This window comes from Physella acuta, unplaced genomic scaffold (genome assembly GCF_028476545.2).
Source record: "Physella acuta isolate Inbredline_101_S28 unplaced genomic scaffold, ASM2847654v3 ptg000186l, whole genome shotgun sequence".
NCBI lineage: Eukaryota > Metazoa > Mollusca > Gastropoda > Physidae > Physella > Physella acuta.
Window position 1 is genome coordinate 1,957,875 of NW_026731705.1, and position 13,310 is coordinate 1,971,184.

The window sequence follows — 13,310 nt, forward strand, 5'->3', positions numbered from 1 at the left end:
ATCTGTAACGTATTTAAGCGACCTAAGCTTTTATGAAAGAAAGCGAATTAGTTTAATTTTCTTATTTTCAATGCTGTATGAAAGCCTTTAATGTATGTTAATCACTCTCCATAATAGCGCATTTTTCCGTTGCACATTTCTTTTGCGCTTTTTTCCGTTTCTGATCACCATTTTAAAGCTGAGTTACTTAAATGTAAATAATGCTGGTCCTAGGTGCTTTGACCATAGGGGGTTTGACCACAGATGGGCTTTGACCACAGAGGGGGGGGGCATAATTTATAGATTTTAAAATAGAAATAATATACTGCTATTTTAATTTATGATACAATTAATACCATTTTTTTACATGTTTCCTGAAAGTCCATTAATAGAAATTAACATGTAATAAAATAGTCAAGAACTCTCAGTTTGGCGCCGCCCCCCCCCCCCCCATTAATACTAATAGTTTCGCTGTCTCTCTATCTATCTATCTGTCTGACAAGAACGCTCTAGAGAAAACACAAGCAATTTAAAAACCTGCACAGTAATTCGAAAAACGAAATATGACGTCGACACATTTAGCGTAGAGTAGAACATAATCTCAAACCAGAGAGTGCACACAGTAATGTAATGACGTCATTGAAACATTGAAAAAAAGGAAATGTTGTCTAATCTAAATGGTTTGCGTGAAGAGTTTCTTGCATAGAATTCTTCGAGTAGGGGCGAAGCCCCACCCCCCGCGTAAGAACGTCTGAGCCCCCCCCCCTCCCCAACTCAAAAGAAATTTCCTCATCGATACTCTATAATAAAATTACCGCCTAATTAATGTGTCTAATCTAAAAAGTGGTTTTCTTGCAATTTCTTTAATGCAATTCTTCGGGTAGTGGCTAAGCGCGACACCAGTGTTTCTTTCAGACTTTTTCCTCCCCGGAGAGGGGTGGGGGTAATTGAAATTTTCGAGGGCGGGGTTAGAATTTTCGGGGAGGGGGGGCGGACACTGGAAAAAGTATATAATTATATTTCGTTGAATGGGACGGTAGACATGTTTTTTTTGGGAGCGGGGGTGGGGGGGGGGGGAGTGGGGGGGGGGGGTGGGGGGAGGTGTGAGTGGGGGGGGTGGGTGGGGCGGTGGTTTCCTCATCGATACTCTATAATAAAATTACCGCCTAATTAAAGTGTCTAATCTAAAAAGTGGTTTTCTCGCAATTTCTTTAATGCAATTCTTCGCGTAGTGGCTAAGCGCGACACCAGTGTTTCTTTCAGACTTTTTCCTCCCCGGAGAGCGGTGGGGGTACTTGAAATTTTCGGGGGCGGGGGTAAAATTTTCGGGGAGGGGGCGGACACTGGAAAAAGTATATAATTATATTTCGTTGAATGGGACGGTAGACATGTTTTTTGGGGGGTGGGGGTGGGGTGGGGGTGGGTGGCGGTGGGTGGGGTGGGGGGGCTGGTGTGTGGGGTGGGTGGGGGGTGGGGGGGGTGGTGTGTGTGTGGGGGGGGGGTGGGTTGGTTTTAGTTTAGAGAAAAGAGACAGCACTATCAACCTAGCGCCCGGTGTATCCTTCCTCAACGGGCCATTTTTCTCGTATATATATATATATACATGTGTGTGTGTGTGTGCGCGCGACAAAAAATTAATAATTACGATGTATGATTGTCGTTATCTAAAACTTAACTCGACGGCAATTAAATTCTCCTTAAAAAATGAGTAGCAGTGTCAGAAACAATCTGAGTTTAGAGGGAAGTTTGTAGCAGGTGTTAATTCGTTTCGGACAGTCTTTTTACTTTCTCGTATATACGAAGTAGGCCTATAGAGAAAGTATTGTAATCGTGCAAAAAAAAAAAAATCGAGATTTTTACAAATCTCGACGTTTTACACCTCACTGATACGGAAAAACATAATTTTGCAATCTTGTCCGTATGTCTGTGTGTGTGTGTGTGTAAACACGATAACTTGAGTACCGTTACAGCTAGGTTGATGAAATTTCATATATAAGTATTTTATCAAAATCGTAGATCCGTATCAACTTTTGAGCGATTTCCGATAACCGGAAGTGGTACTTTTCCTACTTTGAATTTTTCAAAAGCCTATAACTTGAGTACTATTTCAGATAGATAAATGAAATTTCACATGTAAGTAAAAGATCTAATTCTCTACCTTCTGTTAAATTTTGAGTAATTTCCGTTGACTGGAAGTAGTAACTTACGCTACTTCCGATTTCTCAAAAAACGAATGTAAATTTTAAAAGTACTAATAATATTGCGCACCATTATGCGCTTTTTTATTTGGCGTTCACTTGGTGTGCAATTAATTTGTCTACGAGATTTTATTCTATTTTTAAAACTTTAAGTATTTAAAATGGATTAAAAATCATGTCTATAGCCCGAGTTCCCATCCCCTGTTATTTTATATAAGAATATTCGAGAAAGTTTAGGGGAGATCACTCCCGGTTTATTTATTTTAACACGTTTTTTTTAGCCCACTTCTGATTGCTCTAGACATCTGAAATTCGGCATGCAGGCTATTTTCGCCTAACAATTTCAGATGCAATCATAAAAACTAGCAATTACCGCCTTGTAGTGGTGGGATGGCTTGTTTGCCCCAGCGACCCCCAGGAGCCTATGACAGTGCAAATAAGGAGAAATTGGCGCTGGGGGGGGGGTACACACACTGCAAAAGGCTCACCCAAATGTGACACGCCAGGCGCTTGAAGGGAACCCCCAGGGAAAGCGGAAGAGAGGTTACCCAAGACAGACCTGGAGGCGGAGTCTTTTCGAAGAACTGCAACTGGGATGTCCGCGTCTAGTCAAACATGTAGATAGGTCCGCGTCTAGTCAAACATGTAGATAGGTCCGCGTCAAACATCTAGATAGGTCCGCGTCTAGTCAAACATGTAGATAGGTCCGCGTCTAGTCAAACATGTAGATAGGTCCGCGTCAAACATCTAGATAGGTCCGCGTCTAGTCAAACATGTAGATAGGTCCGCGTCTAGTCAAACATGTAGATAGGTCCGCGTCAAACATGTAGATAGGTCCGCGTCTAGTCAAACATGTAGATAGGTCCGCGTCTAGTCAAACATGTAGATAGGTCCGCGTCTAGTCAAACATGTAGATAGGTCCGCGTCTAGTCAAACATGTAGATAGGTCCGCGTCTAGTCAAACATGTAGATAGGTCCGCGTCTAGTCAAACATGTAGATAGGTCCGCGTCTAGTCAAACATGTAGATAGGTCCGCGTCTAGTCAAACATCTAGATAGGTCCGCGTCTAGTCAAACATGTAGATAGGTCCGCGTCCGGATGTGAGAGGATGCAAGTATGTTGCGCATTTCCTCTACCGTTCGCCGAAATAAGCACTACCATGTTAGATCTGCCCCTTATAGTATTTAAATAAAAGCCTGGTTACTATTTAAAGAAGAGCAATAAGTCATTGAAGTAGTTTGAGAGTATACTTATCTTAGACACGACATTTCTACGCAACAGCCTTAGCTAGTGACTGCTAATGCGCAATCATAAAGTTGTTGGATTTAGGTCATTCCTCCCTAGGATAGAATTAACTGCGACCTTGTAGACAGCGTGTAGTAGTTTATCTAACAACATCAAATCACGAGGGCTTCAAATGACTTCTTCATTTTTGACCATTTTTTGTATGGTCAGAATTTGGACGACTAACCAACCTGCCTCCACCCCTCCCCCCCCCACACATACTCCCATTACGGTGTCTGGTGGTATGGTGACACAAGGACTTGCTTGTTGTACTCTTAAAGATGGTGACACAAGGACTTGCTTGTTGTACTCTTAAAGATGGTGACACAAGGACTTGCTTGTTGTACTCTTAAAGATGGTGACACAAGGACTTGCTTGTTGTACTCTTAAAGATGGTGACACAAGGACTTGCTTGTTGTACTCTTAAAGATGGTGACACAAGGACTTGCTTGTTGTACTCTTAAAGATTATTGTTTTACCGGTGGTATGGTGACATAAGGACACTGACAATGTGACACCACAATGGACCAGATGTCACTGACAATGTGACACCATGATGGACCAGATGTCATTGACAATGTGACACCACGATGGACCAGATGTCATTGACAATGTGACACCACGATGGACCAGATGTCATTGAAAATGTGACACCACAATGGACCAGATGTCATTGACAATGTGACACCATAATGGTATTGTCGCTGACAATAAAACACAATGTTTGATGGTAGTTAGGAGAGCTGCTAGCCAGGACGCCGTATCGCGATAACGGTTGCCAAATCACTTGTATGCCATGTCATCTCGAAGGTATATACACTCTTGCATTTCTTTTATCACCCGAACTTTGACCTCGCGACCTAGTAGACCAGTCCCCCCCCCCCCCCCCGTTCAATCTAAACTGCTCGTTGAAAAAAATGTGGGAAGGACTTTGACCCTGCCATTATGTCGTCTGTTGAACCAAACCTACAGGGGCGGAACTAGCATACCCCCAGACCAGGGGCGGAACCCCCAGACCAGAGGCGGAACTAGCATACCCCCCAGACCAGGGGCGGAACCCCCAGACCAGGGGCGGAACTAGCGTACCCCCCAGACCAGGGGCGGAACCCCCAGACCAGGGGCGGAACTAGCGTACCCCCAGACCAGAGGCGGAACCCCCAGACCAGAGGCGGAACCCCCAGACCAGAGGCGGAACTAGCATACCCCCCAGACCAGAGGCGGAACTAGCATACCCCCAGACCAGGGGCGGAACTAGCGTACCCCCCAGACCAGGGGCGGAACCCCCAGACCAGGGGCGGAACTAGCGTACCCCAGACCAGGGGCGGAACTAGCATACCCCCAGACCAGGGGCGGAACTAGCATACCCCAGACCAGGGGCGGAACTAGCATACCCCCAGACCAGGGGCGGAACTAGCGTACCCCCCAGACCAGGGGCGGAACCCCCAGACCAGGGGCGGAACTAGCGTACCCCAGACCAGGGGCGGAACTAGCATACCCCCAGACCAGGGGCGGAACTAGCATACCCCCAGACCAGGGGCGGAACTAGCGTACCCCCAGACCAGGGGCGGAACTAGCATACCCCCAGACCAGGGGCGGAACTAGCATACCCCCCAGACCACACAATGCTTAGGTAAGGTATACTATAGAATGATAAATCTATAAAAGGGAATTCATTTTAAAACAAATTCATATAAATACATTTAGAGAAAAAAACAATAAGCGGACAACAGTAAAGTACACTTTTCACAATTTTAGACAGGTATAAAATGAGATAAAACAGTTTCAAACTCGATTTCTTGTGGATATCTTGTGTGGTTTGTTGTCTCACTATGGATATGAATCTATTGTTATTTATAGTTTAAATGAAATAATAAATCAATGATGTTTTATCTTTGAATTCAACAGTGATCGGATCTATGACATATATATGTATATGTATATATATATATATATATATATATATATATATATATATATATATATATATATATATATATATATATATATATATATATATATATATATGCCTGAAGAAACTCTGAAAAGCTTTATTTGCTATAATACTAATACGGACAAAGACAATAGACATGCAACAGACTGTGAGAGGTCGGACTACAAGCAGGTTTAGACTTGGAGAAGATTATCAAAATATTCAAAATGACACATGTACTGTTGATGGTATCTACCAGTAGTATCTTTTTAGCAACTGCCATATGGGGTCGTCCTTAAATGACGTCACACTCGTAGGGGGAGGGGGGGTCCGTAATTTTGTGACGGTGTGTGATGAGGGGGAGGGAAAGCGTTCAGATGGTGTGACGTCACTTTTTTGCATTATAAAAAAGCAATGTTAGAAAACGAGGTTTAGCCGTTATTTCGCGTTTTAGAAAACGGCTTCGATAAATTGTAATATGAATTGATCAAAATACTCTATGTTGACAGAGTTCAGACAGGATTTTGGAAAAATGTCGATGTTTTAAGAAAAATTTAACAGCATTTTTGAGAGGGGTTGTAGGCTGAGGTGTGACGTCATTTATTTTTTTTGGGGGGGGGGGGGGGGCTGGCTTTTTATTGTGACGGAGGGAAGGGGGGGGGAGGTAAAAATCGTCAAAAAAAGCCTGACGTCATTTATGGATCACCCCTATGGGTGCATAAATAAAACACATTTTCGCGGCATTATAAAAAAATGCAACAGCTAAATTAAAATGTATGTATGTAGCCACGCATCCTAAAATACCAATAAACACAAGACACAACAGTCAGTAAAGAAAAACTCAAGTAATTATAGTAATGTAAAGGCGCCTTATTTCACTTGACATCACCCAGTGGGATGAATGTGGGTGTCACCCCAACGATGCCAGCATTTTTGGTTTGGATTCACCTTTTCGAGATAGGCCTACCATTTAATTTTTTAACTGAATAAAACATTGTTTAGACACATTTTTTGATTTTGTATCACCCTCAAGAGTCTAAATGATCAGTGTTTCTTCCAGACTTTTTTCTCCGGGGGGGGGCATTTGAAATTTTCGGGGGGGGCATTAGACTTTTTTCCGGGGGGGGGGGCGAACCCGCTTCTACTCTGTGACGTGTCTGCATGTTGAAACCTAGATTTTTTTTGCGATAGGCCTAGCAATAGCAATGGAAAACTGCTCTCAGTCTTTAAACCTAGAGTTTAGAGAAAGAGCGAAGTTACGAAGATTAGTCACGTGATCATTCTTATAGGGCAAGATGGCGACCAAGTCAGGTATGATTTCGTCTGCTAAATGAAAATTGCTAGATCCATGCTCTATAGACTATAGACCTAGGCTAATACATAGATCTAGACTCTATATCAATTACTGTAAACTGTCGGCAGATTATATGATACCATGACCACAAGTGCGGGTTTGGTACTGCTTGTAATGGGGGAAAGTAAAATGATGTCACAGCCAATCTCAAACTCAAATAAATGACAAATAAATAGACTAGCTAGTATAGTTACATAGTAAAATACTGTCAAATAGCTGTTCCTGCAATATAGGACTACTGTTTTAATTAAACATTAATAGGAACTCAACTCGACTCCCACCTGATGGTATCTTGTTTGTGGAAGAAAACATATGATACAGATTGTTTTTAATAAGGGGTCTTCCATAAATATGTCACACACTTAAGAAGGGAGGGAGGGGAATCCGTGTGGTAGTTTTTTTGTGACATGATTGGGGGGGGGGGGGGAAAGGGGTGAGCAGAAAGTGTGAGGTGTGATGTCATTTTAGGGCTTAGGGGGGGGGGGGTCTGGCTTTTGTGACAGGGGAGGGGGAGATAAAAAAACTGTCAAAAATCATTTATTGATGACCCCTAATAATCTACAGCTATTCCAAAAGCATAAATAACAAGGTGGCTTGGCTATCAAAATGGTTAATGTTGGTTAAAATATCAGACCCTTTGTGATTTCAGCTAATCTGGTTGATTTTATTTTCCATCACATGAACCTAAACTTTCAAATTACAATTAATCTAAATCTAGGCTCTTTAATTTGAAGACTTTCAGTCTTGCTTTGATAATCTTTAAAAGAATGTAAGACATAATTTAAAATTGAAAACAGGAGTAGGCCTACAAGACTAGATTGGTACAGGTTAAATTAGCTTAATGTTGAAAATAAAAATTTATTGCCACTTTTGTAACATTGTAAATTTTTTTTAAAGTTGTTTATAAGGTAAACATTAAATTGCAATTAGACAATTCTTTCAGTGTTATTTTAAAGTAACATCAACTTGTTTTATTTAAAATATTAGCTATATTAAACAATTAATTAGTACGGTAACTGTGTGAAACTGCTTTTATTGCTATAAAAAATAGATACAATATATCGAGTTCTTGGCATCCCCTTTTTTTATCCTTGAGAATTGTTTATGTCCATATTTATTTCAGGAAATCCTTTTAGTTTCTTAGTGAAACAACTCAAGGTAGATAATAAGACTTACAGCTACTTTCATACTGCTGAACTAGGCGAAGAACTTTCTGGTGAGTATTGTAAAAAAAATGTAATGGCTTGCCAGTGTGGCTGTGTTTTGAGTTATATAGACAGATTTCATACTGCTAAACTAGACAAGCATGCCTGGAATGTTGAGTGATCTGATTGAAAGATTGAAGTGATAAAACCAATTGATGGAGAAAGTTATAAAGATGTTGATGAAATATTTCTATCAGACTCCTCATTTTGTCAAGCCATTACAGAAGTTGGGGGTAAAGATTTTACAGACAGTCCTGCTCTGAGGCAAGAAAAACTTAGTAAGTGCATTTTTACTTATGCAATACTCTTTGTTATCCAGAGTGTAACTTTTTCATTTCTGAATTTTTTGATTAAAATTTTCCAAAGGAACCCAATTTTTAATTTCATTTTAATTAATTCTTTTTAAATTATTGCTGAAACATTTTTACCTATCTATTTTCTTTGTAAATTTGCCAATTATCTTATAGCTGATTTAGAGAGGAATGGCAGTTATTAAAAAATATACCTTTTAGCCAAGAAAGTTTTCTTGAAACTTCTAATTTCCTCCTGAGAAGTCCTGGCAATTCCTTGAATTGCTTGAGCTTTTCTGGCTTTTCAAAATATGTGTAGGTGGTTAAGGAAGTGTTTTATTATTGATAATAATAATTTACTTTGATTGTTCATTTTTCTTAGTTATTTGACATGTTTCTATTGCTCTTGGTATTGATTTAATTAATTTAATTGCTATGCACACACAACCAAATAACAACCATTAACTGAATTAAAAACTAGTAATAAGTGTATAATGTTTGTGGCAGGTCGTCTCCCCTATTCAATCAGAATCTTGCTGGAATCTGCTGTGAGAAACTGTGACAACTTCCAGGTCCTGTCAACAGATGTACTTAGGATTTTAAACTGGGAGGAACAGCAGAAGGCTCAAGTAGAAATTCCATTCCGACCTGCAAGGGTCATCTTACAAGACTTCACGTGAGTTCTACAATTCCTTTCAGTTTCTCGCCCAGAACTGTTAGCTGACCATCCAAAGCCATGTTTTACATGATATTGATTACTCAGGACAGTACGTAGTCTATTTGACTTACTTACTTGACTTGACTTAGTCCTCTTTGCTCCCGACGGAACATAGGGCCTCCACCATTTCCTTCCATTTCTTCAGATCCCCGGCTATTAATTTTGCCGTCTCCCAAGACATCACTGTTGGCTTTAGTTCTTTGAGAAGACTCCACCTCCAGGTCTGTCTTGGACACCCTCTCTTACGCTTTCTCAAGTGCTTGGCATTGGGTGAGCCTTTCACAGTGTGTGACCCACCCAGCGCCACTTCCTCCTTATTTGCACACCCATAGGCTCCTGTCTTGCTTTTCTCCATAGTTCTATGTTCGGCACTTTGTCCTGTATCTTTGCTGTGCTTGCTTTGGAGACTCTCCATGTCTCTGTTCCATACAGCAGAACTGCCTTGACATTTGAGTTAAATATCCTATTTTTTGTGGTAATGGAGATGGCAGAACTTTTCCACATAGTCTATTTACCCAGTTTTAAATAGTTGTTTTTCTGTGGCCCTGGCAAACTCCGAACAATTACCCCCCCCCCCCCCCCTCCCCCCCTGACATCTTATCCTGTGACTCTCCATCTATGTAATTGCCCTCAGGTGTCATCATCACCCACCGCCATATATATATATATATATATATATATATATATATATATATATATATATATATATATATATATATATATATATATAATTAACTTAAATGTACAAACATGGATAAAATAAAAAATTGAACAATATAAAATATACTTTTCTGAATTAGAAAACGAAGGAAAACTTACATACATTTAAATTGGTATATTGTAAGCTATCCTTAGTAAATAGTCCATGTGATTTCTGTTTGCACAGTCCTTAACGATGTTAAAAATCTGTGAATGGATATCATGATATTTTGTTCTTTATTGTTCTACTGGATGTCCGCCAAGCCGCTGACCCATGACCACTTATGAAAACCATACTTGCGTTTGAGAATATTGATAAAGGGCCAGATATTAGGATGGTCATCAGCAACTGCAGCTTACATTAACGCTGTCAACCCTCAACACTGTTGACTCATTTTCCACTCAGTGGTCTATGTTCCAAATGTAAGGCTCATAAAGGGGAACAGCCCTGCCTTGACGTCTTAATCTCACTATATAATTATCCTCAAAATAATCCAAAATTGTTGCATGAATCCAACAACAGTGTGGTTTTTAATTTTGATCAATGCTTTACATTCAGAAATTCTAGTTCAATTTCCCCAATGCTTTTCCCACTCATAACTGATCACACCTCCTGCTAAATCTTTATGTTTAACATAAATATATCCATTGTGCATAACATTTTGAATCGCACAAACAAAGCGAATATTACCAATGCAAGCCCCATAAAAAGCGGCAGCACATTTTTGGTGTAACAAGTTTCATTCATCTCTCGTACATGTCCACTCACCACACGTGGTGCTTACCAAAATTATATGTTCTTTAAAGTTTTAACGGACTGGACATAAAAAGACTGGCAGTGTAGGAACTTGGTTTTTAGGCACTGTTAGGGCCTGATATGATTTCATTAGAATTTGTAATGAACAGAATGTATAACTAGAACTAGCCCATAAAACAATTTTGATGATAGATGCATTTGTTTTAATACTACTTATAATAGATCAAATGACAAACATAATTAAAACCTAAGAATCTGGGAGTGGCGACCTCATTTTACTGACACGGTTGTCAAATAGATATAGAATCAAAACTACGTAATTTTTAGAATACGCTAGATCTAGAAGCAAAATCACTTTTAAAAACTGAAATTAATGATTAGATCTATAATGAAATTGAAATCCACAACTAATATGTAAGTATATTTTGATTTACGTTTAAAAAAAATCACTGGGTTCTAAAAAAAAAAAAAAAATCTATGGTGTACTTGATCCCTTTCTCAAAACATGCCAGCCATATTGCATGCTTAGTCAGATACTCAGCTACTTTCCTAATCTCCAAATTTTAAACATATAATAATAGTAGGTCACCCTCTAAAGAAGAGTAAAATGGCTCCCCTTTCCATGACAGCTGTCACTTGATTCATAGTTTACAGAGCTATAAAGTTCTACTTTCTTTTGGCTATAGCTCTAACGAGATATTAATTTGTTATTTCTAATGCGTTCCAACTATTGTGCCTAATTTTATCTAAGAATAAACATTAGACTAGTAAGAACTTGATTATTTTTAGAATTAGCTCTTGACACTATTGCAAAGAAACAGACTTGGCGCAAAGGTCATGTGAAGGTTAGAACCCGATATCAGACAGAAATTTTTTACTTTGAAATAACTACATTATCAATTAATTTTGATTTAAAACAAATGGCTTAAAGTCAAAAGTAAACTTACATATAAAAACAGAATTATTCGCCGTGTACTCATAGTTCTCTTGTTTTAATGATAAGTCTAGTTTTACAACGTGTGCGTGCTTAGAGCGAATATCGATTCACCACGACACAAAAATGCTAAAATAAAAATAAAATATTTACGGCAAAATAAAACAAAGCTTTTACAAATTTAAATAGATTTCACTAAACTGATATCAAAATACATGCCTTAAAGAAAAAAACCTACAGTTTTTATTCCTGAAAAAAATAATAAAATCTGAATTTTTCCACGATGTAATTCTATGCGATTTTTTTTTATATAAAAGTTGAAATATCGAGAAAAAAAGTTTTTTCTTTCATTTATCAATTACAGTATTCATTTCTTAGTGTAAAAAATCCATTTAAATGTAATCAAATTATTATAAAAAAAATGTGTTCCTTAGCTTATTTTAAAAGCACATGTAAACTCAAATAGATGCCTTCCATCGTGATTTGCATACATCATGTCCTTCGCCAAGGCATAAAATATCTTCAAAAGCGAATTCCCCAAAAATGTTGCCCTAGAAGCTTCTAAAGATATTGTTCTATCTATCAATATCAACTAAATCACCAAACAATGTAGGGTTAAGAAGATTATCAACTGTGAAGATCGAATATGCATTATGCGGTACAAATCTGTTTCCTGCCCTATATAAACAGTGTAAACACATTTGAGATTTACGTTTTAGGCATTCGCTTCTAAAATTCGCTCCTTCACAAGCATTTACCAACACACTTTAAATAAAAGACAAATCAAGTGAAAGTAATAAAGTCATGCAGTTTTATCGGCAGGGGGTAATTGGTGGGGTTAGATGGTAATTTCCTAGACCCCAAACAAATAATAACCTTTTAAAAAAAGAATATTAAATATTTTATTAACTTGACGACTTCTGTGCATTCCAGAGGTGTGCCCACAGTTGTTGACTTTGCTGCCATGCGTGATGCTGTTAAACGATTGGATGGTGACCCAGAGAAAATCAACCCAATCTGCCCAACAGATTTAGTTATAGATCATTCAGTACAGGTGGATGTCTCTCGCAGGTGAGTTTTTTCTTGGCATTCCCTGCTTGGTGCTACACCCTTATCTAGAGGCCCACCCTGCCTGAAGCATTTCCCCATCACAGAAGCTTTTACATTTTTAAGCCTAGTGTTAACCCAGACATGTCTGCCATCCCGCCAGAAGCGGAATTGTTCTGCTTTGTTTACAAAAAATCGTGTCCTTTTCCACCGTCCATTTTGTCAAAGTTTGTCCCATTTTTTTGAAAAAAAAATTAATAAAGAAAAGTAATAAATCAAATTGAAAAAAAAGAGCTGGGAAAAGTGATTATCTCCCTTTGGCTCACGTTTCCATTTCCTAGTTTACTTACAATATTTACAAGTATCATCTAATACTAGAGCTAGATCTACTAATAGATAATGTGGACCTCCCTTTGGCTCACGTTTCCATTTCCTAGTTTACTTACAATATTTACAAGTATCATCTAATACTAGAGCTAGATCTACTAATAGATAATGTGGACAATCTCGCTTCTGAACATTCTTTTTAGTATTTGCAATTGAATTGTAGATATAAATTATGCCTTAAATAACATGTAGGGAGAAAAATACAATAAAATCATGACTAACACGCTAATTTCTAGATTTTGATGCTAGTTAAAAGATAGTACTAGATACGTAACAGATCTATCTTGTAAAAGTTATAACTGCTAAGGCTAAGAACTTAGTAAGAAGTAACTAGGTAGATCTAGGTCTTTACTCTTAACTTATATTTTATTTTACATACGAAGCCTTCAGCATTTGTTGTTCATATAGCCTTGAACATAGCAAGGCAGGAATAATAAAATCAATCATGTTATGTCAAAGCTATGGTTTTTATTGGGGTGGGGGGGATGTCTCAGGTTACTGGTTAACTTTTAAAAATTTAATTTAAAT

At 38.6% G+C, this 13,310-nt stretch overlaps 1 protein-coding gene across 2 annotated transcripts in view; it reads left to right on the plus strand.

Annotated features, from left to right (window-relative positions):
• Positions 1–6,629: 6,629 nt before the first annotated feature.
• Positions 6,630–13,310, plus strand: part of LOC131936712 (cytoplasmic aconitate hydratase) — a 46,795-nt gene continuing 40,114 nt past the window's right edge. For both annotated transcript variants that reach the window (XM_059293757.1, XM_059293758.1), the window contains exons 1-5: positions 6,630–6,702; positions 7,869–7,961; positions 8,148–8,228; positions 8,748–8,916; positions 12,282–12,419. In XM_059293757.1, the coding sequence (XP_059149740.1) occupies positions 6,687–6,702; positions 7,869–7,961; positions 8,148–8,228; positions 8,748–8,916; positions 12,282–12,419 (497 nt within the window). In that variant the 5' untranslated portion in view covers positions 6,630–6,686. The remainder of the gene's footprint in view (positions 6,703–7,868; positions 7,962–8,147; positions 8,229–8,747; positions 8,917–12,281; positions 12,420–13,310) is intronic.